The sequence below is a fragment of the Oncorhynchus kisutch genome, linkage group LG2, assembly GCF_002021735.2.
Source record: "Oncorhynchus kisutch isolate 150728-3 linkage group LG2, Okis_V2, whole genome shotgun sequence".
NCBI classification, from domain to species: Eukaryota; Metazoa; Chordata; class Actinopteri; order Salmoniformes; family Salmonidae; genus Oncorhynchus; species Oncorhynchus kisutch.
Genome location: NC_034175.2, coordinates 42,686,599 through 42,711,131, shown reverse-complemented (window position 1 = coordinate 42,711,131; position 24,533 = coordinate 42,686,599). Strand labels below are relative to the sequence as shown.

Sequence of the window (24,533 nt, the reverse complement as noted above, 5' to 3'; positions counted from 1 at the left end):
ATCTACAGTAGCTTATCTGATATTGCCAAAGTATTACATTCATTAATCTATTACATGCAAACTGCAGAATATATGGTCATATAACCCAAGGTGGTCCAATCTACAGGTGGACCGCATGTCTTTTCCCTGTGGCTGTACCAAAGAGGGCTGTAGCAACGCGGCCGGCCGGGTGGAGTTTAACCCCATCCGCGTGCGGACCCACTTCCTGCACACCATCATGAAGCTAGAGCTGGAGAAGAGCCGCGAGCAGCAGCAGGCCTCCCCTGCCAACGGTTACCATGGCGAAAGCAACGGCTATGGCAACCCGCTGGTCCAGACCCAATACTCTCTGTCAGACCCAACAGTCCAACAGTCTGCTCTCATGCACCTCCAGACTGCTGACGACATGGACGAGCCTCTGGATGATGAAGACGAAGATGAGGATGATGAGGAGAATGAGGAAGATGACGAGGATGAAGAGGACAGCAGCAGTTTATGCAGTGCACTGTCTGACTCCAGCACTCAGAGCTTGGCGAACAGTGACTCTGAGGAAGAGGATGGCGATGAGGAGGACACGTCGGAGGACTTTGAGAATGGAGTCAGCAAGCCGCCTGTCGCCAACACGGAGGTTGCCCCCCTGTCCTCTGTGTTGTGTTACTCTGATGCCATTCTGCCACACGACAACCACATTGACGACCACATAAATGGAAACTCTTATTTATTCAGCTCCCCAACAGATTATTATCAGTTGGAGACTCCCAGTGCTGTTGCCTCAGCCAACGGGACAGCCAGCCAACCCAGTGAACCCTATGGAGAGGTCTTATCATTCCCACACACAGTAAGCACTACTAACAGTACCGTGCCACAAGAACCATTTAACATGGCCGTCGACATTGCAGAGCAGTACACAGATTACCCCCGCCAGGCTGAGGAACAGTACGCCAATCAGCGCTTCACCCTGACCAATGGCACAGCAGCAACCACAGCCATGGGCTGCTGCACACCTGACCTGGAGAACAACATGGTCCCGTCTAAAGGAACATTCCCTGAGCAGCCTGGGGGCCTCAGCCAGATGGAGTTCCACAACAACTACCTGAACAATAAGAAGTGTTTTGTGGCAGAGCAGCCAAAGGAAGTGTCTAGCGTTAATGGTCTGTCTGAAGGGCCTTCTTTAGCAGTCAGCACAAAGATCCCTGCATTAGCAGAGAATCTCCCCCAGGTCGCACCAGTTTAGTGGGCCTAACTCACCTGTCTGTGTAGGCTTCATGTTGTCTTTTCTTAATGAACAAGGCTGACCAAGTGTTATTTATGGAGTATATGGCCTTTTAATGGGAGCTCAACTTACCAAGTCATTTACAAGACCATACATTAGATTGACATTATTTAGCTGCAGGTTCCACGATGAGAAACATTTCTAATGAAACCCCTGATTTCTAGTATTCTAAACTGCGAGATGGAATCAGTCAACAAAAACTGAAAGCTGTACGCCCGTGCAATGTATCTTGTCATTTTAAAGGTAAAGTTTTAAGGATATATTGTGAATGGGAACTTTTCTATGTCTATATGTCAAATGTGCAAAAAATGAATTGTCCCGAGTTTATTTATTGGTTCTGAAGTACGTGTATACTTATAAATGGTTTGATATTTATAAATGCATGTTATTTTGGGTCTTTCAAATGGCATTTATGAGAAATTGACCATGTTCAATTTGGGTTTATAAAATCTGTATTAATGTACTGTACAAACCTTTATTGTGTTGTCGCCTGTGATCTTTTACATTGTTTGGAAAAGCTTGAAACGGACTACAACGTTTAGTTATTTATTTGGAATTGTAATGCTAAGAGCATTATTTCATGGGTGACGTTGAAGTCTAAATGATTCACAGCTGTTTGCACTTTTGTGAAGGTGATATACTAATGCGGCACATTGACCTTCATTTCTCAAAGATCATATACAACTATCCAATCAATAAATACTATTTTATGGGGCCTCATTTCAAATACATGTCAATATAAAAATATGTAGCTCTTTTAACTGAGGACACTATATTGCTGAGTTGGACAGGGGAATGATTTCAAGGACATATTTAGCTCCACATTCCATTCTCCTATGACGACTGACCGTAAATACATGAGATTGATGTTTGTGTCTGGACAAACATTGTGTGACGCAATTATTGAACGGTGCAATGGTAACAGGAAATGCAAAATGAAACTTACACGTGGAAGTGTTTACGACAGCTCAAACGATCACTACACGTCATAGTCTTGAGAGCCACATCAGTGTTGCGCATAAAATGCAGATCTCAGTTACTGTAAAAAATATCTATATATTAAAAATAAAAAAAATTGAGGTTGGACAATCAAAGGTTAAATCACACCAATGATTCATATCAGCACCAAGTTAAGAAATGACTGATCAGCACGGGGGATTGGTAGGAAACTATAATTAGCCAAAAATCTGTAAATAACTGAGACCACCTTCAAATAACTTACAAGTACAGGCCATTGAACTAAATTCTTCCAGATATGTATTGATTTAACTGTTCTGAAATGTTAGGGACAGCAGTGACTCCAAACAGCCTTTACAATTAAATACCAACATTCCCTCACCATAAAAAAAGAGTGGGAACCCCTGCATGTATCGTTGTCCTATTCGAAGCCTAAAGTGGGAGTAGTCATCCAACATGCTCATACACTCCTGTATGTGATTACTACTTGATTTAAGTTTCTGCTCCTGACTCCTCACTGAGGTGAGTAAGAATGTTACCACCTCAGTGGCAAAGTAAAGTGTATCCAGCTGTCAGGGAATCAGTGTCACTGTATTAGTATGACTTAGTATCAGTGCCAAAGCTTTTAAGAGAAGGCAAAATATGGTGACATTGTATCCAGTTGAGTCATTCTGCTGTGTGTATGATTTTCAGTGCTTATTATGAATGATATTTAAACGTGTATTTGTGGTATACTGAACAGTCTGTATTGAATAAAAACATGTTTTGGTCTTAAATTTCACTTGTTTTATGATGGTTGTGAATTGTACAGCTCCATATGCCTGATTTCATTATGTTGGTTACTATCATGTTTGCTTCTGTGAAACAATCTTTTTTGCCCAAAATGGTATAAATGTTTCAATATGTGTTTTGGTTTCTTAACGTTAGATAAAGCCAAAATGTTTCGTTTTTGTTGTGTTTCTGCTTTTTAACAATACATCGCTTGGAAATAAAATGAAACCATGTGTTACTTCTCTTCATATGTTTAATGATTTTAGCTTGAACTCTTTCTGTAAAAAAAACATCTGCTGTACGTGTGTTTAGAGAAAGGGTACACCTGCAATAACTGAAGGCCCAGTAAAAATTATAGACAGGGATGCGTCAAGGATGAATTATTTTGTGCACAGCGCCCTCTCCTGTTGAACATAAGAAATGAAAAACCTCAAGTATCCAAATAGAAGACTCAGTCACGAGGGCATTTGGTTCTAGGACCAGTCATATCCCTAAATTCAACAAAATTCTAACATTCCATTGTCAGTTAACACTGACACAAACAGTTTATACAAATCTATCCCACATCCTTGGATCAAAACACTGATGTCTGTGGGATACTGGGAACTCAGACTTGAATCAAAACTACAATCATATATTCCATGTTGTAAACAAATCTTAAAATGTTTCCCTTTCTTCAGATCCCATGAACATTATACAAAAACATGTAAATGCATTTTAGTCTAAAGAAAAATATTTTCTAAATGCGTTGTCAAGCATAGAAAAAGACATTACAAAGAACTAAACTATCCAAAAGTACCTCTTGTTAAGATGTGTCAACCTTACATTATTCCCTGACATCTAAAAACATTAGTTTACTTTATTAAATGTTTTGTTTAAAGTACCTGGGGTCTGGGGCCTAAGAAAAATCCAGCTATTCTTGTAGAGATATAAAGTTACATTTTTTGGGGGGTATGCAGTCAAACTGTACACAACAGATTGTTTCAAATACCACCTCTGTGACTGTGGAATTGTGTTTGAAAATGTTACGTTACTAAAGCCTGTCCCAGAAAGGTAAACATACTTATGATTAAAACACCTCTGAACGCTCCATCAAAGCAATACGGAAAAGCAAAAGAAAAGATGACTTATCTTGCAAATACCAGATTATTATGAATTTGGGATGCCAAATATAACAGTAGCACACAACTCAAGCCCCTTGGTTAAAATGCAACTTTGGAGAATTTACATTTAAATCATAATTAGCTGTTCATAAAGTACAGCATATACACAAGATAACCAGAGGCACTCTATGGACAGCGCCTCTGATCCTCAATTGGCTTGTGAGGAAAACTAGCTGGGTGAGAGGGGAATTAGACCCTCTAGCGGTGGTAAGGGAGAATGCATGTCTAGTACCTTCCTGATATAATTACTTTGCATAACAAAAAGAGGCAGTAGTGGTAGATATTGAATAACCTATAAAAACAAACATTTCTTTTAATACAAAAGTAACCCTTGACGAGTCTTTGGTGCATACAATCTTAGCTATTCTGTTCATGCAAAATGCACGTTCACTATTGCATTGTTTGAGATTCCATTTTGCTGTTGGTTTTCACATATCTACTGCATTAATAAATTATTCAGTGTAGGCAATAAAGAACAAGCCTTTGTAATTAAATAAAATCAAATGGAATGTTGATTTCCCTCTGGAGTAAGACAGAAACAGAAGAGACAAAAGACAAGTGGAAATCTCTTCATTAAGTACCCATCCAAAGTCACTAATTCCAGTCCCAGGTAGTGCCGTCAATCCACAAGCAGCAGTTGGCTTGAATGGCAGAAGAAAAATAATCCCTTAACCCAAACCGTGATAAAAATAAAAAAGTGTATTCCTTTTTAATTCTTCAGTATCAGTTTGAATGCTTCCTTCCCGAGGTTGCATATTCTCCTCAAAATCCCCAACTTTCCAGCAGCAGTTCTTCTACATTTAAAAATAAATACACATTCAATTTGATAACATGTTTAAAAATGCACGCCAATTGCTACTTGTTCTAAAGGTCCTAGAATGCCCAGGCACACGTCATCATTAGTGCCGAGGTCCATGTGTCATGTCCTCAGACAAAGAGCCACAGTTGGTATCTGTCTGAGGGGTTACAGGCAACCAAGGAGGGGTGCTCATGACGGGCACTCAGACACAGATTCCATCCTGGGATGAAGAATAACTGGTTCTACGCAGAGAGAAGAAACAGATTAGTCACCAACATCCTCAGTAGAAAATAACTAACATCCATGTCTATGGTGAAGATAATGAAAGTGAAGCAGGCATCAACATCCAACAATTTGGTATTATTTCACAGTCAAAAGGATGAACCCCAGGACTTAAAGTAGAAATCTTGACTGAGCCCATTAGAGTAGAGATGTGCGTCTTTGGTCTCACCTCCCTTAACTCCCACTTCTGTTCTGCTCCTACAAATGTGATGCGGCCTTTATACTGGCAGTCTTCCAGCTTCACGTCTGCCTCCGTCCCATGCAAACACAGCTCCTTCTGAATATTGTGCCGGATCTCGTGATGGGTCGAGTACTCAAAATACTGAGGGATAACAAAGAGCTCGATGAGTCATCCTCTTGATTTCGAAAGCGACAGACAAAGTACTTAATTCCTTCATGACTGAACCCAGTCACTTTATTCCCTTCCCTCTGACCTGGTTTCCTCCGAGTCCGTGGCATGGATACAAGATCAGCCGCTTCCCTCCCTCGTTGTTCTCCCCTGCATCCAGACACGAGTCTTTACCTACATTCTTCACCTGGAGGCACAAGGAAAGGGATTTCAGTGAGCCACACAAGCGGTTCAAACAAGCCCAGCTGCGTCTACCTTAAGTGGTGCGAAGCTGCTCACTCCCCTGGCCTGGAGCCCTCCTCTGAGCCCTCTGGAGCTGCTAAATGGAAACCCACTGTGGCCAGACATACTGTATCTCTCTGTGGTCAGGAAAGAGCCTAGGAGAGGGGATAATGACGTGGGGCTTACCGAGCCAAAGTGGAGTGGGTTGAGATCGGGCATGAAGACCTCTGGATACACGTTCTTCAAATACCAGGAGAAGCTCTTGCACTGCAGTCGCTCCCGGAGGTCCACACGCTGCGCAATGTCTCCGAAGGCCCTCTGTGGAAACAATTCCAGGCAGCAGCCATTAAAGAGGAGGGGTACTTTCTTAATTACTCACACTGCCCAGGCTTTGAACTGGGAGGGAAGCCTCCATTACCACTTTACCCCACAACCCGTCTAGCGCTGGAGCTCCGTGGTTGAAGATGGCACCGAAGAGGATGGCTGAGGTCTTACATGCTCCTAACCAATTGTGCTATTTTGTTAGTTTGATTTGCGTTGTTTGTAACTTCTTTTTTAATCTTATTCTGTATATAAATGTTGCTGCTACCGTCTCTTATGACCGAAAATAACTTCTGGACATCAGAATTGCTACTCACCACAAACTGGAAGAAAAACTTTTTCCTTTAACGAGTCCGACGAGAATGATATACTGCTCTCCAGGGAACAGACCAAGATCCCCATCATTTGCGTGAAGAGAAGACGGAGGAAAAAGGGACGCAGATCGGGCTGCCTTCTGAGAATCCGTAGGCGAGAGAGTAAACTCCCACTGCCATCCATCCTACTTCGCTAACATGTAACCATTGGAAAATAAAATTGATGACCTATGGTTACGATTATCCTACCAACAGGACATTAGGAACTGTAATATCTTATGTTTCACCGAGTCGTGGATGAATGACGACACAGATAATATAGAGCAGGCAGGATTTTCAATGCACCGGCAGAACAGAGAAGCTAGGGGTGGGGGGTGTCTTTTTGCCAATAATAGTTGGTGCGCAATGTCTAATATTAAAGAAGTATCGAGGTATTGCTCGCATGAAGTAGAGTACCTTATGATAAGCTGTAGACCACACTATCTACCAAGAGAGTTCTCATCTATATTATTTGTAGCCGTCTACTTACCACCACAGACCGATGCTGGCACTAAGGCCGCACTCAACCAACTCTGTAAGGCCATAAGCAAACAAGAAAATGCTCATCCAGAAGCAGCGCTCCTAGTCGCCGGGGATTGTAATGCATGCAAACTTAAATCAGTTTTACAAAATTGTCAAGTGCCACCAGAGGAAAATAAAGACTCTATACCACCTTTACTCCATACAAAGAGATGCATACAAAGCTCTCCCCCACCCTACATTTGGAAAACCTGACCATAATTCTATCCTCCTGATTCCTGCTTACAAGCTAAAACAGGAAGTACCAGTGACTCGCCAATTACGGAAGTGGTCAGATGACGCAGATGCTACGCTACAGGACTGTTTTAGTAGCACAGACTGGAATATGTTCCGGGATTCATCCAATGGCATTGAGGAGTATACCACCGCAGTCATCGACGACGACGTCGTCCCCCCAGTGACCGTACGTACATATCCCAACCAGAAGCCATGGCATACAGGCAACATCCGCATCGAGCTAAAGGCTAGAGCTGCCGCTTTCAAGGAGCGGGACACTAATCCGGACACTTATTAGAAGTCCCGCTATGCCCTCAGATGAACAATCAAACAAGCAAAGTGTCAATACAGGATTAAGATTGAATCCTACTACACCGGCTCTGACACTCATCGGGTGTGGCAGGGCTTGAAAACTATTATTGCTGGAAACCCAGCAGCGAGCTCCCCAGCAAAGTGAGCCTACCGGATGAGCTAAATGCTTGCCTCAAAGCGAGCATAAAAGGCAACACTGAAGCATGCCCGAAAGCACCAGCTGTTCTGGATGACTGTGTGATAACACTCTCAGTAGTCAATGTGAGCAAGACCTTTAAACAGGCGAATATTCACAAAGCTGCAGGGCCAGATGGATTACCAGAACCTGTAATCAGGGCATGCATGGACCAACTGGCAAGTGTCTTCACTGACATTTTCAACCTCTCCCTGACTGAGTCTGTAATAGCAACATGTTTCAAGCAGACCACATAGTCCCTGTGCCAAAGGTAGGAAAGGTAACCTGCCTAAATGATAACCTCCCCGTAGAACTCACGTCGGTAGCCATGAAGTGCTTTTAAAGGCTGGTCATGGCTCATAACAGCATCCTCCCAGGCACCCTAGACTCACTCCAATTAGCATACCACCCCAACAGATCCACAGATGACGCAATCTCAATCGCACTCCATACTGCCCTTTCCCACCTAGACAAAAGGAACACCCATGTGAGAATGCTGTTCATTGACTACAGCTCAGCTTTCAACACCATAGTGCACACAAATGTCTTCACTAAGCTAAGGACCATGGGAATAAACACCTCCCTCTGCAACTGGATCCTGGACTTCCTGACGGGCGACCCCCAGATGGTAAGGGTAGATAACAACACGTCTGCCACACTGATCCTCAACACTGGGGCCCCTCAGGGGTGTGTACTTAGTCCCCTCCCCCTCCTGTACTCCCTGTTCACCTACAACTGCATGGCCAAACATGACTCCAACACCATCATGAAGTTTGCTGACGACACAACAGTGGTAGGCCTGATCACCGACAACGATGAGACAGCCTACAGGGAGGAGGTCAGAGACCTGGCAGATTGGTGCCAGGACAACAACCTCTCCCTCAATGTGAGCAAGACAAAAGGAGATGATCGTGGACTACAGGAAAAGGTAGGCCAAACAGGCCCCCATTAACATCAACGGGGCTGTAGGGGAGCGGGTCAAGAGTTAAGTTCCTTAGTGTCCACAACACCAAAGAACTATCATGGTCCAAACACACCAAAACAGTCATGAAGAAGGCACGACAAAACCTTTCCCCATCAGGAGACTGAAAATATGTGGCATGGGTCCCCAGATCCTCAAAACGTTCTACAGCTGTGCCATCAAGAGCATCCTGACCGGTTGCATCACCGCCTGGTTTGGCAACTGCTCGGCATCAGAGTGCAAGGCACTACAGAGGGTAGGCCTATATAATAGGCGGTGTCAGAGGAAAGCCATAAAATTGTCATAGAACAGTCTATGACGTGGGTGACTGGAGTCTATCTGCTACCGCATGGCAAGTGGTACCGGAGCGATAAGTCTAGGACCAAAAGTCTCCTTAACAGCTTCTACCTCCAGGCCATAAGACCGCTGAAAATTTTATCAAATGGCCACCTTGACTATTACTTTTACCCCCCCCACCATCCATGTTTGTACACTGCTGCTCGCTTTCTATTATATATGCAGTCACTTCACCCCTACCTACAGTTGAAGTCAGAGGTTTACATACACCTTAGCCAAATACATTTAAACTCCGTTTTTCAAAATTCCTGAAATTTAATCCTAGTAAAAATTCCCTGTCTGAGATCAGTTAGGATCACCACTTTATTTGAATTTTATTTTAAGAATGTGAGATGTCAGAATAATAGTAGAGAGAATGATTTATTTCAGCTTTTTCTTTCATCACATTCCAAGTGAGTCAGAAGTTTATATACACTCAATTAGTATTTGATAGCATTGCCTTTTTAAATTGTTTAACTTGGGTCAAACGTTTCAGGTAGCCTTCCACAAGCTTCCGACAATAAGTTGGGTGAATTTTGGCCTATTCCTCCTGACAGAGCAGGTGTAACTGAGTCAGGTTTGTAGGTCTCCTTGCTCGTACATGCTTTTTCAGTTCTGCCAACAGATTTTCAATGGGATTGAAGACAGGGCTTGGTGATGGCCACTCCACTACCTTGAATTTGTTGTCCTTAAGCCATTTTGCCACAACTTTGGAAGTATGCTTGAGGTCATTGTCCATTTGGAAGACCCATTTGCGACCAAGCTTTAATTTCCTGACTGATGTCTTGAGATGTTGCTTCAATAAATCAACATACCTTACCTTTCCTCTCCTCATGGGGCCATCTATTTTGTAAAGTGCACCAGTCCCTCATGCAGCAAAGCACCCCCACAACATGATGCTGCTACCCCCATGCTTCACGGTTGGGATGGTGTTCTTCTGCTTGCAAGCCTCCCCCTTTTTCCTCCAAACATAAAGATGTAATTTCTGCCAAATAGTTCTATTTTTGTTTCATCAGACCTGAGGACATTTCTCCAAAAAGTATGATATTTGTCCCCATGTGCAGTTGCAAACCGTCGTCTGGCTTTTTTATGGCGGTTTTGGAGCAGTGGCTTCTTCCTCACTGAGCGGCCTTTCAGGTTATGTCGATATAGGACTTGTTTAACTGTGGATATAGATACTTTTGTACCCGTTTCCTCCAGCATCTTCACAAGTTCCTTTGCTGTTGTTCTGGGATTGATTTGCACTTTTCGCACCAAAGTAAGTTCATTTCTAGGAGACAGAACGCATCTCCTTCCTGAGTGGTATGACGGCTGCGTGGTCCCATGGTGTTAATACTCGCGTGCTATTGCTTGTACAGATGAACGTGGTACCTTCAGGCATTTGGAAATTGCTTCCAAGGATGAACCAGATTTGTGGAGGTATACAATTTTTTTCTGAGGTCTTGGCTGATTTCTTTTGACTCTCCCATGATGTCAAGCAAAGAGGCACTGAGTTTGAAGGTAGGCCTTGAAATACATCCACAGGTACACCTCCAATTGACTCAAATTATGTCATTTAGCCTATCAGAAGCCATGACAACATTTTCTGAAATTTTCCAAGCTGTTTAAAAGGCACAGTTAACTTAGTGTATGTAAACTTCTGACCCACTGGAATTGTGATAGATTATTTCACTTATAATTAACTGTCTGTAAACAATTGCTTGAAAAATTACTTGTGTCCTGCACACAGTAGATGTCCTAACTGACTTGCCAAAACTAGTTTGTTAACAAGAAATTGGTAGAGTGGTTGAATAACTAGTTTTAATGACTCCAACCTAAGTGTATGTAAACTTCCGACTTCAACTGTACATGTAAAAATTACCTCAAATAACCTGTACCCCCGCAAATATCATCGTTATTGTTATGTATTTTTTATATATTTCATTTTTATGTATTTATTTGTTACTTTAGGTTATTTGGTAAATATTATCTTAACTCTTCTTGAACTGCACCATTGGTTAAGGGCTTGTATCTAAGCATTTCACGTTAAGGTCTACACTTGTTGTACTCGGCACATGTGAAAAATAAAGTTTGATTGATTGATTGACTTGATGGGTGACGGCTCGAAAGACAGCACCATGTATGGCAGAGTTTCAGTCTTCCCAATCCCGTTTCAAGTCATTTTTTGTACACATACAGATGTAGAATCTTAATTTGATCCTCCCGTTGCAGGAGAACTTTCCTGCAATGCTTATAGTGTATTTGAGTATTAAAAAGGCTTCTGAATTTCGTTATTTTCCTGCTGTAGCAAACTGGCTCGAATTAAGATCCTAAATCTGTACATAAGACAACTCAGCTGAAATACCATTGCAAATTATGAACCCTCTAGTCCAGAAATGTCTGCCTTTTCCCTCTCTTTGCTTCATTTAAATTCATTCATGGAATCAACCCAGCGTTCAACGTTTCAAAAGAGTGCAGAACAGACATTACTCAGTTATTGATTCACACACAGTACAAACGCAGAGTATTTCAAGGAACTGAGAAATCTTCTCGAGGCAGGCTTTCAGTAATGAGAGCATTTGAGAGAGACAGTGACGCAGATTATGTAAACAGCAGTGTGTGTGCTGATAACTGCTGTAGCTGTGCTCCCTGAAGCTATTAGAGACATCCTGCCTGTTAACAACTATAACCTACTAATAGCCTTGAGCACAGAAGGTTTTCCTCAAATGGATTTCTCTCAGTCACAAAGGATATTAGTCAATTCTTCTTATTTCACATCTCATACAATGTCCATTGCACTTACTGTACAATGGACATCAAAATTGATGTTCCCTTCTGGAGAATGTGTTTGCATATGTGACCTTGTTCAGACTTTGTCCAGACTATATGTAACCAACAGACGGCCTAGGCCCAGAGTGTGGCATAGGAGGCTGCCGAGGGGAGGAAGGCTGCCGAGGGGAGGAAGGCTTATAATAATGTTCCCTTACAAGTGGGATAATAACTAATCTGCAGTCAGAATGAGAACATCAGTATGTCCAAAGCAAACTGCTACTGTGAAAACATTACTGTTGGGCAGGGGTGGGCAACTTTGCTGGCGGTGGGGATCCACGACAAAAATATAAACTGAGATAAAAATGTCAATGATTTCATGCAGTTCTACATATTTTGCCATGGTGTAGAGAAACTGTTGCAGTTTTAAAGCAAGTTTGCTGCAATTCTATACATTCTCCCATAGGGTGGAGAGAAAGGTTAGCCGTGTATAATAGGATATCTGAGTGAGACTGACTAACAAAATCAATGGGGGCCACCTGGCCGGTAATTCGACCATGAAAACAAGTTTAGATATCTGCCCGCTAAACTAACCTTCCAATCTACAAAATGTTTGTTGACATGGACTAATTGACAGACTATCAGAGACTGATATAACAAGATGAAAACTGCTGATGCTCAACCAAATTTCGAAATTGCATCTTGTGTATTCTACTATTCTAAATAACAGTAAGTTGTTCAGTCATTTATACACACACACACACACATATATATCTCTCACACACTACATGTACAAAAGTATGTGGACACCCCATCAAATGAGTGGATTTGACTATTTCAGCAACACCGGTTTCTGGCAGTAGAATAGTCTTACTTAAGAGCGCAGTGATTTTCAACGTGGCACAATCATAGGATGCCACCTTTCCAAAATATCAGCATGTCAAATTCTGTTCTGCTAGAGTTGCCCCGTTCAACTTTAAGTGCTGTTATTGTGAAGTGGAAACGTCTAAGAGCAACAACGGCTCAGCGGCGAAGTGGTAAGCCACACAAGTTCACAGAATGGGACCGCCAAGTGCTGAAGTGCATATACATTTTTGTCCTCAGTTACAACACTCACTACCGAGTTCCAAAATGCCTGTTTTCCATGGTTCGGGCTAGGCCCCGTAACAGTACAGCCTACAATGACATTCTAGACATTTCTGTGATTTCAACTTGGTGGCAACAGTTTGGGGAAGGCCCTTTTCTGTCTCAGCATGACAATGCCCCTGTGCACCAAGCGAGGTCCATACAGAAATGGTTTGTCGAGATCAGTGTGGAAGAAGTTGACTGGCCTGCACAGAGCCCTGACCTCAACCCCTACAGCAGGGGTGGTGCAACTCAATATTAATTCTTAATATTTGGTATACTGTAAATAAATCAAATACACACACGGGGGCCTTCAAAAGGGGGACCAGACGCGAGTCACACATCCCTGCTGTAGGGGATGGATTAATGGTTTCAGAACGCCTGTCCTATTTCTGGGGTTATCAGCCTGCCTATCTGAGTTTAAATGTACAAAAATATAACAATGTCACTCAGAAATACCACATACGTCTTTGGCCAGCTGTGCAGCTTGTTGGTTGCGTCGGTAGAAGATTTCCTTGTAGTCATCCATCCAGACCTCGGCCAGCCGCACCTGGTTGCGTGCGATCACCTGGGTGCCCTTGGGGAAGGTGTGCGGACTCTTGGTGCGGAACACATGACCCACGATGGAGCAAGGGATTATTTCTAGCTGACCCCCACACTGCCACACCTACAGACAGGCAGGCAGACAGACGGAGGTAACACACCCAGCACTGTTAGAAATACTAGGCATGATGACTATACTGTAACCGGTATTGCTGCATAATATGAAAACAGGATGAATCACTTACAATAGCACTGATGACACCCTAACACATGCTGTTGTCCATCTATCTATGTAGAAAAGCAAGTGATCCCTTTCTTACTCTGAAAGACATTTCGATATTCTCCCCTCCCCAGATTTCCATTTGCTCATCATAGCTTCCGATAAGATAGAAGTAGTCCTTGGAGATAGAGAAGAGTCCCCCAGCAAAAGTTGGTGTCCTGTGAAGTAAAAGAATTCCACTGAATAGAGGGTCCAGATCTTTTTTTTTCTACTCAGCTGAGGAATAGACCATTCACAACCACCTATCAAGGAATACACAGAGGTGTTTGACATGCCTGAAAGTAGGCATTCACATAGTTCTTCTCACTTGATAGGATAAGTCTCATCCTTTCTCCGTTGTTTCTCGTGGTCCGGTAGACTCTCCCAGCCAAAGGACAGGCCCCAGTCAAAGTTACCACGGTTGTGGTTCTGTCCGTATGGCGAGGGCTTCATAAACTCAAAGGTGTTGAGGTCAATGGTTGTGATGTCAGGACTCACTACCGCAGTGTAGTTCTCTGCTATCCTGGCCAGTAGAGGCTCCAGCCAGCCATTGAAGCATTCACCTGTTGGATACGCATTCACCATCAGCCGAACAATACGACCACTAAATAGCATTGCATTTTAAATGTGAAACACTTTATCGACAAAGAACATGGAAGCCTGTGGTACAAAAGCAAATCACTTTGAGAATATACCTAAAATACCACAAGTTAAATCACCTGTGAGCTGAACAAATAAATGTAACACTCATTTGATATTTTACCAGGCCACCTGGAAGCAGCCACCGCAAAAACAGAAGACATGTTACAGTCTAATAACAATAATATGTTGTGGCATTACTGCCTTGCCCTAAACAGCATGTGAATTTTGCTAGTATTCTGAGTATTAGTGTGTAGGTGGATTAACAAATGTCTAAAAGGCTGAGCTGTTCTGGTTGTTCCAGTCTGATGACTCAGCTGTTTTGACGTCACTGCTATGGTGTGTGCGTGTGTGTGTGGACTAACAGTGAGCATCGAGGAAGGTGAGGATGTCTCCAGTGGCCACAGAGGCTCCCAGCAGCCGAGCAGTGATCAGGCCCTTTCTCTCCCGCTGACGTACCACGCGCACAATGTGCAGCCGCTTCAAATACTCATCCAGCTCCTCTTTCAATGCATCTGTGAAAGGAAATTAGCCAACTGCATTAGCTGTGGAACTGCCGATCTATAAATGGACAGTGTCAATCAGGTTGAATACGAGAGGACTTACTAGAGCGACGTACAGAAAAAAAGCTTTAAAATGTAAAAAAAACAATAAGCAAAATACAATGAAATGATCAGGTCATTTCATCTTCTGCTAAAATTCCTACCTCAGCGCAGTGACTGTTTCCGGGGGAGTAGGCCTCTACCTCAACTTGGCCCCCCAGTGTGGAAGCTTACACTTCAACGGAGTGAATGAAAGAGTGAGTGAGATGCCTGGCTTTCATCTAATAGCAGGCTATTCCCAACAAATGACAGAGTTTTGAGTGTCACTCAGTGGGGTTGCATTGCCTGCGGGGAATCACAGGTATAATATTGCAGATAGTTTTGGGGTTATATCAAAAATAATGGTTTGCAGAATTTCTAATCCCTCCATTTTATTTCAAACCTACCACCCCTAACTGCAAACAATACACCTTCTACTGCTATTTACAGCTATCGTCACTCACATATACAGTACTCTCTAATCTTATTTACAACCCTCAGTTGTCTCCATACTAACCCATCTCACCCGGTTCACTAACATTTGACTATTTCCTTTAGCAAAACATCATGGGGAGTTCCATGTCATATCAGCAAGCCATGAGACCCACCATCTCAGATTGTCCTGAAAACATTTCTGTAGTTAGAAACAGACAAGATAAGCATTTTGGAAACATTTTATTAAACTAGAATTTGATATCTGAGAATTTAGCTTATTGATTGCACACAAATTTGCCATTTTAAATGTACAGGATTCACATAATGTTCAATAATTATAGATCATTTCTTTGGATTCGTCACTTCATGTCTTTCGCGTTTTTACAAAACATTTTGGTCCAAATTGGATGTTAGGTACAAAAATTATTTAGAAAAGAATCACCTAATAGCAGGAACAGCACCATCTAGTGGTCAGAACCAGGATGTAGGATGGGACATAAACCAAACAACTTCAATGACTAATTTCACTAAACAGGGGAAAGAAACTGTCACCAAATTCACTGAGAATACATTACATAGGATGAAAAATCTATGCTCTGAGCTGCAGCTCAGCTAGTACTTGTCAGACACAGAGAAGTGATACTATATACTTGTTGTCGGGATGGGATTGGCATGGGGTGTGTGTGTGTGTGGGGGGGGGGGGGGGAAGCCAGCTGCACCAATGTGAAGGAGGAAACACCGTCCAGCTGGCAACCGAAGTCAGCTTGCAGGCGCCAGGTCCGCCACAAGGTGGTGCCTTCATTCGGGAGGCCCGCTTCATTTCTAACTCATTGTTAGAAAAAAGTTTGGTCCAAATCGGTTGTTAGGTACTATATATGGATCCTATAAATTAAAATGGCAAATTTGGGTGTTATCAATTAGCTTAATTTCTCAGAGATAAAATTATATTTCAACAAAATAATGTTGCATAAATGCTAATCCTATTGGTTTCTAATTACAGAAACGATTTCAGAACAATCTAAGATGGTGGTGTTAAAATCATCTTTCTTATGCTTTTTGGAGGTGGAATGACCATCCTATTTTCCCTTGGCCTTGTTTCCCTCAGCCTGACGCCTGTTTACAAGAGCAAACTCTGACTCAATTCTCCACAGACTAGCTAGCCCCTCTTAGGAAGGCATTCACTAGCAGTGCTGCTTCCTGCTATAACCCCCTCCACAAGAAGCCAGGGCGCCAGCCTGCACATTTCATGGCACACCAGCGGGCCACCAAGCAGGATGCCTGACTAAAATTAAAAGTGAGAACACGGTGGTCCTGCCATCTGCCTGGCCGGCTGGTTAGTTCCTTACCGTCCACACTGGCATCGTCCACCAGGATGATTTCCTTGAGGAAGATGGCAGGGGAGGTGTGGAGGACGCTGTACACCGTCCTCAGCAGAGTGCTCCAGCCTTCGTTGTGAAACACAATGATCACGCTGGTGGTCAGCAAGGGTGGACAACGCTTGAATGTTTGCTCGATACATCTGCAAAAGAAAATAACAAAATGAGGTGGTGTCTTTTATGGTCCCTGGGAGGGCTTTCAGTGCAGGACTGTGGCTGAAACATCTGAAGTCCTCCCTTAAAGGGATGCATGTTTCAGTTGTGTCATTGGGATATGAGACTCCCTTGAAAATGCAAACAAAATCAGACACAGTCCCCCAGTCACTGTTACTGGGCACACATGCTGAAACAATGTTTCAGACAGAAAAACTCTGGAGTGAAATTTTCCTCAATAACTAAAAGAAAATATCAAAGACTTGTTTGGGTTAAAACCATCCTGTCCGTTGGAGACATATATAATGTTGTTTTCTCCTTCCTTCTGTGGTCATTCAGTATGTGACTTTGGTTTCATACTGAGCCACTGAGACAAGACATATAAATATATGGAAACTGAATCCCTCTACAGAGGAATGGTTCTATTGAACACCACACGGTGGAGCTGCTATGTGATGAGGAGAAACCTCCTTCGAGATGTTCGCTTCACATTAGATTGTTTTACAACAGAACCTATAATGATAGAATTTTCATAATAAACAGGGCCACCAAGATTTACTAAACATTTCTACATGGCCATGTTGGTTTGAACTGAAGCATATGCCAGTGCGGCTATACATTTTAGAGCATGTATATGGAAACAACTGTGAAAGCTACCATAACAGCACAAAAATGGCTAGTTAATTATTGAGAAATAACATACTCCGGTGGTCTGGTGTCAGGGCCCAGGTCACGGCTGAGAGAGATGTGGTCGCTGGCGTAGAGGTTAAAGCAGTGTTTCTCCTCTCCCCGATCCTTCTCCTTCTGTTCAGCAGGGCTCAGTTTGTCTGTGTGAAAGGGCTTCCCAGAGGCTCCGGGGTCGTTGGGGTCCTGAGGTGGACGCTCTAGGACTGGCCTCAGCTCAGCAGCCGTGTACGTCCCTGACAAACAGGAAAAGTCCCCTGCAGTCTCCTGCTGGCGCACTGGGGCTCTGATCTGCATCTTTGGCATGGCGTCCCTGAAGTTATTGACGGCCCCCATCACCATGCCCAGCACGGCATCCCGCTTGACCGCTATCTCCTTCAGCCAGGGCTCTTCTTGTGTGGGACTTTGGCTTACTACCTCACGTTGTATAAGGAACAAAAATGTGACAAAGGTAAGGGCCACTATCACCAGTTTCAAGGGGTGTAATCGCCTTCGGAAAACTCTGCGGAGACCACTCATTCTTCTGGAGATGGGTGGGGTAGATTTATTTGACACAGCACTTCACCAAACACACAGTCAGTTGCAAGGAGGTAACCTTAAAAAGTTAATTAGAAAGAAATGTGACAAATGTGCCAAATAAACAGAGGCAATAAGCAAGATCATAACTCAGTCTCACATGCATGGAAAAAAAAAACGTTTTTCTTCAAAGCTGTGAACAGAATGAACTGTTACATGCTATTTGAATTATGAACTTCCACACGTGAAAGCAGGAAAGTATGGCTCTAGTACTTTCTCCATTAAAAGAGTTGGAGAAACGTTTTACTGTCTCCTAAACGACAGGATAGATCAGGCTACTATACAATGTACTCGTCATAGCACTGCAGTTTAACATTATTTTCGGAAAGATAATGTGACTTACCTGAACATTACATAATACGGATGGGAACTGCAATCAAAACCCTTGATGAAAAAAAGTCAATTAATTTATGTCAAGAATATCGCTAAAAGAAAATCCTCTTCAAAATATGCGGATTTCCAGATAAATTGTTGCCCCAAAAGAATAGAGTCGGTACAGTTGTGGAGCGTTTCTCAATCTCTACAAACTACTTCCGTCTCGTTGGATCCAGGTGCGCTCCTTTCAGGTAGAGGGTGGAACCCTTTTTAGTTGGCACGTGCACGTAGAACGGATCTTTCTGTCAAACCCCAAAGCCATGCAATTATTACATGAGTGAAACATTGCAAAGCAGCAGGCATTCTGAGAACAAATTATGAATTTGTCATTTGGCACATAAAGTATGCGTCTATTTGTGTCAGTTGCAAAACTCACTTTGATTTACTCCAGCTACAAAGCTAGACCTCTCCGTGTGCCCCCCCCCAAAAAAGTATTATCTTGCAGTCACTTTGTCTCAGGCAATATTGGAAATAGTCGACTCTGCGGGATAGGTCTGATCTAATAATGGTGTCAATTCTTAAAATAATAGGATTTGTTCAGCCAGCCATTCATTGAGACGGTTGCTGGGTTACAAATAGCGGAGGAACGTATCCTATACCTCTCTCATAAGCACCGCATCCAATCAGGCTACTTAGAAGAATAACAGAATGTCGCCTACATAAGACGCAGTATAGGTCTACCCTTCAGAAATAAGTGAGCATAGCTGTATATTAATTTGAGCTATGCTAGATTATGTAGCGTGTGAATGTCATGTATAGTCATACAATAAGAGAGCGAACTGTCGGTCAAATATTGAATGGTCAAATATTCAAGCAAAACCGGTAGCTACAGAATAACTTATCAGATGGCTCAGTAAAGAGCATTACACGACGTTTAACGTTGAGGTTTACACTAAAATCAAAGACCAAGCTTGAGTTTTTAGCCTGAAGAAAAGGAATGACTGAAAATGTGCCACTCGCCGAACATTTTGGACCCTCTGCGACATATCCCAACATATTCCTGTTTGCCAAGTCACCCTGGCAGATGGTATTCATAAAGTGTCCGATGCTTGAGGGGGTAAAGAAAAGACGTGGACGCGGTAGCCATTCGGGGGAGGAATACTCCGGTGCCCAGTTAGGAGTCTTGTCAAGTAGGATCAACAAGTGACACAATTCACCATGTCTGTTCTCAACTCTCCTTCTTGGTACTTAGCCTACAGCACAAGCTCAGAGTTGTGGAAGTGACCTTTTGCATTAATACAGGAATGGTCTATAGTACATCTTCTAGTTGAAATAGGCATATATGAATAGTAGAACAGCCATTCTCTTATATGTCCATAACTGAAAAAGTAAAAACTAAACAGTTACTGTTGGAATATTCATTCTATATTCTTAATATCAACTCTTTACAAAACATGAAGTTACTGCATACAATTCCCATTAGTGTGTGTGCATGCAGTGTTGGGGAAGCTGCTCTGAAGACATAGTTTACCAAACTACCAATTACTTCACTCTGGAAGAAGCTAATCTACATTAAAGCTACCCTTAAGAAATATATAGTTTACTGAACTAAAGTTACTTTGAAAAAGTAGTTCACTCCATCCAAACTACTTCATGAAAAATGATCAAATGTGAAATGTCATAGACTACAAATTGCAAGAACACATCACTCTGGAGTCAGATGTTTACATAATGCGTAATTTAGCCGATTAAACACAAAAAAATGTGAAAATTAGGCAGGTCTGATTGCGAAAAAATAAAATAACTCTTGCCTTTTCAACTATTTTTGCAAAAAATAGTAGTGTGTAGTTCCACTAGTTACATGGCAAAAATGAATTAACTACTGAAAACACTACCACGATTTGAATTTAGTTCAACTACCACCAAGCTAATTAAATTACTAATTGAACTACATGTAGTTCACTGCTCCCCATTACGGTGTGTATGTGAACCTTTCAATATTATTTCTCAATACACTGGTAATTGGCATAATGTACATGCTGTTCTTATAACTAAAACTTCATAGATGACTTTTCAAATACTGTTGGAAAGAAAACCATTTGAAAGACATGTTATGGGTCATTAACAAAGCTCAATGGTCATTAGGCTACTGGTACAATACTTACGAGTTTGGGTGTGTGTCTTGGCAGTGGGAGTCAACATTCAATATACTACCCTTAACCTCCCTATGGGAAGGTTCTGTCCACTCCCAGAGTGGTATTTCCCTTCATTAAAAAATAACAACCTTACATGTATAACAAACAACAGCAAAACAACATTATCAACAGAGTGAATGACACCATAAAATCTAAATCAAGCCTAATGTAACTGACTGGCACTGAGTTGGATGCACACACTCATTCCTAACTTGGAAATAACTGCATGTCTCCATCCCAAATGGCACTCTCCCAATGAAGTGCACTACTTTTGACCAGGGCCATTTGGGACATAACCCAAATGACCTGATTTGCTATGTAATGACTTAATCAAATCACAATACACTTTTATCAGTTGAATGTAGATAACAATATAATACTTATTTTTATATTTAAAAGAAAATCTGAAATATTGTATTAAAATATGCAAAGTCTCAGTAAATATACACGTATTTGCATATCCAACAAATACATTTTTCAGGACACTAAGTCAGCGTTAATATTTTGGTTCTATTTTGTTATGACACTCCAGAAGTGGACTTAATCAGAGCAGATTGTGGATAAATTATTTTACAATTTTTCTTTCTGTAAAATACTAAAGACATGTACAGTGTATGTAAAAAGCATTTTTGGCAAATGTTTCTGAAGAAAACGTTCTCTAGAATAAATAACTGACAACATATCAACAATTCCCTCTGGGCAAGTCTCGAGAATATGGGTGCGTTCATATATTCACTCTGGCTATTTACTCCGATTTCAGAGCACTCTCGTCTGCATGTGCCAGAGCACAGAATAACTGATGAATTTTACGAACGCTCAACACGTGCAGAATGATTGATGAATTTTACAAATGCTCAACACCTGTTGAATATGGCCGGTGTCAGTAAACGTCAGCAAAAATGCGTAATTCAATTATTGCCAGCAGTAAGATAACAGCCTAACCAGCTCTGCTAGGGCGATAGAAATAGAGTGAGATGTTCTCTAATTTATGTTCAGGGTACAACACTGGACCTTTAGCCATCTAGCTTGAGTGCTTGACTGCAATTATGTCTGATCAACCCTACTCCTCGGCCAGAAGTATCCAGTGTGCGCCCTGAAATCTCCAAGAGCAAAACGCTCTGAATTTAAGAATGCCCAGAGCACACTCTGGCACTCCAGTGTGAATTTACGAACGTACCCTATATCTAAGGATAACCACACAATATTTGGTGAATGTAGATGCTTCTGAAGCTGAGGAAAGTGAGTTGGTGTGTGGGAAGAGTCTTACTTCCGGGAAATGGCAGTAAAGACAAATACATAGAATTTAGACTACCAAATGCCAAACACCTACTTAGACCCAATTACCATCTCTTCAAAGTAAGTTACTACATATAGTCCAGTTTGTTCAATTCTCAATAATATTTACTTTTAAATGAGGTGCAATTCAATGTAGTGAGCTTTGAAATTATGGATGTAGTGTATGTCAATTTTAAAGTGGTTAAAATTCCTGACATTTTTATGATGTCAGTATGATAAACTAAAGAAAATATACATTTCCATCAAGACTGACATTTTTATGTTTACTTTTTTGAAAATACTAATATTAATGGACCAAAATACCAACAAATCTCAAATTGATTGGTAGATGCTAAAATGTCATTTCAGCCAGTGGTGCCTGGCCTCAGTGACATTTATTGCACAACAATATATCTTTCTTCATTGAGTGTTGCAACAGAGTCACTGTTTTCATTGTATTGCAAGAAAACACATGGTAAAAATAAGTCTATAACAATATGTGTTTTGTATTGTAGTCACATGATTATTAAAAGCACTGTTTGTCATCTCTCCAAAATTCCCTTGATACACGATGAGAAAAATATCCTCCATAATAACTTCCAAATACTTAAGAATAATAATGCATGTCAACAAAAAACATCAAATGAGATCAAACAATCAAACACGGTCTCTCTCTCGCTCTCTCTCTCTCTCTCTCTCTCTCTCTGTGTGTGTGTGCCGAGACCACAAAGCTGCCAGAGCTTTGTCCAAAGATGTCCTTCCTCATCCTTGGATAATTGGGATGAGCCTCCAAAAACCGAAAGAAAACATGAGCATATAAAACATTTCCTTAAACATACCTATAGTGGGGTTCATAGTTCTGCGCTGCATCCTGGAATGCCTGCTCCTTCTCCATAATGTATTCAGAAGCTTTACAGCATGAAAATGAACAATGACCGTTACTGTGATTGACAAAAATCCAGTCTGATTCGTTTTGATCAAGGGTTTTACAGTATGGCTCTTCACTATGCAGCCAGATAATGTAATAAATACCATTTTACTCCCCCCACCCACCCACCCCCCAACATTGACCTTATTATGGCAAAGACATCTTTTCAAGAGGCCCCCGCCCATGTCATTTTTCCCTGACTGGATGTAAATGTTGGCCAGAAGCAGCCAGATCTTCTCAAGCTCGTCAGTGTCAACAATGCTCCAGTTCATCTTAGCTATGCGTTTGAGCTGGTTCCTGGCTCGAGGGGTTTGTTTGAGAATCATGTAGGCCGTCGCCATGGCTAGCAGTGCAGGCACAAGATCCTTCTAAGTTAAAACAGGGAGCTCTGGTTAGTTGAGTGTTGTTTTACAGTCAATCACATCTAACATGCCTTTTGATTTCTATTAAGTAGACAAGGGTATGCAAAAATGTAAATTGGAATGTTTCCTTGTCAGCAATAAGGATAATTAAGTTGTGCATTCGTACACAACTTCTCTGACTATGGTAAAAACGACTTACCTTAAAAAAGGAAAGTCGCTCAATAGATAAGCTGTTAAGATAACCTCCAAAATCAACCTCAATAAAGTGTTAAGCAAAAAGAAAGCCTGAGATAATGCATCCAGTGAGGTTAGAGTTGCTCTAAGGATGTGTATGCCCACTCATGTACACCATCTGGAGTTGACTTACCTCATTGTTCGCAATCTCTGTGAAAACATTCAGGCCTTTCTCAACATTGGTTTTCTGCTTGGTGACCAGAAAGCAGTAGTTCTCTAGGATCCGTAGTTGGACGTGTCCACTGGCTGTGTGGGGCTTTAACTCCTTCAGGGGATTCTCTGCCATCCTCACAGCAAGCTGCTCCGACTCCTGCTTTTCAGTGGAGTTCCTGAGCATAGATGAAAATGGAAAATGAAGAGCAGTTACATCAATGACAACTTGACAGCCAGATAAATGAGCAAGGATAACATTCATTTACAGATTTAGCTAATGTTAAAAAAACATTTTTTTTACATTGAGCTCCAAAAGTATTGGGACAGTGACACATTTTGTTGTTGTTTTGGCTCTGTACTCCAGCACTTTGGGTGTGAGATGATACAATGACTATGAGGCTAAAGTGCAGACTGTCATCTTAAATTTGAGGGTATTTTCATCTATATCAGGTGAACTGTTGAGAAATACAGCACTTTTTGTACATAGGACCCCCCCCCCCCCCCCCCATTTTAGGAGACCAAAAGTATTGGGGAAAATATGTCTTTTAAAGCAGTCAAAAGTTTAGTATTTGGTCCCATATTCCTACTTGTGACTCTACAAACTTGTTGAATGCATTTTCTGTTTGTTTTGGTTGTGTTTCAGAATATTTTGAGCCCAATAGAAAGGAATGATAAACAATGTATTGTGTCATTTTGGAGTCACTTTTACTGTAAATAAGAACAGAATATGTTTCGAAACACTTCTGCATTAATGTGGATGCTACCATGATTACGGATAATCCTGAATGAATCATGAATAATTATTAGTGAGAAAGTTACAGATGCACAAATATCATACACCCAAGACATGCTAACCTCTCACCATTACACTAACAGGTGAGGTTAGCATTTTTGGGGGGGGGTATGATATTTATTCCTCTGTAACTTTCTCACTCATCATTAT

General features: G+C 41.7%; 3 protein-coding genes across 6 annotated transcripts in view; 1 reads left to right on the top strand and 2 right to left on the bottom strand.

Moving 5' to 3' along the window:
• LOC109866352 (cysteine/serine-rich nuclear protein 3) overlaps nucleotides 1-3,224 on the top strand; it is a 32,648-nt gene extending 29,424 nt beyond the window's left edge. For all 4 annotated transcript variants that reach the window (XM_020454995.2, XM_031794748.1, XM_031794755.1 and 1 more), the window contains one exon: nucleotides 107-3,224. In XM_020454995.2, coding sequence (XP_020310584.1) covers nucleotides 107-1,213 — 1,107 coding nt within the window. In that variant the 3' untranslated portion in view covers nucleotides 1,214-3,224. The remainder of the gene's footprint in view (nucleotides 1-106) is intronic.
• LOC109866337 (polypeptide N-acetylgalactosaminyltransferase 3) lies at nucleotides 2,690-20,070 on the bottom strand. The gene is made up of 11 exons (XM_020454977.2): nucleotides 18,472-20,070; nucleotides 17,572-18,147; nucleotides 16,686-16,858; nucleotides 14,689-14,838; nucleotides 14,013-14,247; nucleotides 13,746-13,863; nucleotides 13,349-13,549; nucleotides 5,982-6,113; nucleotides 5,659-5,760; nucleotides 5,394-5,546; nucleotides 2,690-5,184 (listed from the first exon to the last, which is right to left on the bottom strand). The coding sequence occupies exons 2-11, from the start codon at nucleotides 18,069-18,071 to the stop codon at nucleotides 5,071-5,073; spliced, it is 1,878 nt and encodes a 625-aa protein (XP_020310566.1). The 5' UTR covers nucleotides 18,072-18,147; nucleotides 18,472-20,070; the 3' UTR covers nucleotides 2,690-5,070.
• Nucleotides 20,071-22,413: 2,343 nt separating this feature from the next.
• LOC109904208 (tetratricopeptide repeat protein 21B-like) lies at nucleotides 22,414-23,774 on the bottom strand. The gene is made up of 2 exons (XM_031802102.1): nucleotides 23,571-23,774; nucleotides 22,414-23,209 (listed from the first exon to the last, which is right to left on the bottom strand). Exons 1-2 carry the CDS (start codon nucleotides 23,772-23,774, stop codon nucleotides 22,676-22,678), a joined length of 738 nt encoding a protein of 245 aa, XP_031657962.1. The 3' UTR covers nucleotides 22,414-22,675.
• Nucleotides 23,775-24,533: the final 759 nt, after the last annotated feature.

What these genes read in the sequence shown, in the direction of transcription:
- LOC109866337 (XM_020454977.2), bottom strand. Translation starts at nt 18,071, where the DNA reads ATGAGTGGTCTCCGCAGAGTTTTCCGAAGGCGATTACACCCCTTGAAA. An exon ending in CACCTTCCTCGATGCTCACT is followed by an intron (nt 14,248 to 14,688) that starts GTTAGTCCACAC and finishes CGTATCCAACAG; the next exon opens with GTGAATGCTTCAATGGCTGG. An exon ending in ACGGACTCGGAGGAAACCAG is followed by an intron (nt 5,547 to 5,658) that starts GTCAGAGGGAAG and finishes GTTATCCCTCAG; the next exon opens with TATTTTGAGTACTCGACCCA.
- LOC109904208 (XM_031802102.1), bottom strand. Translation starts at nt 23,774, where the DNA reads ATGCTCAGGAACTCCACTGAAAAGCAGGAGTCGGAGCAGCTTGCTGTG. An exon ending in CAGAGATTGCGAACAATGAG is followed by an intron (nt 23,210 to 23,570) that starts GTAAGTCAACTC and finishes GTTTTAACTTAG; the next exon opens with AAGGATCTTGTGCCTGCACT.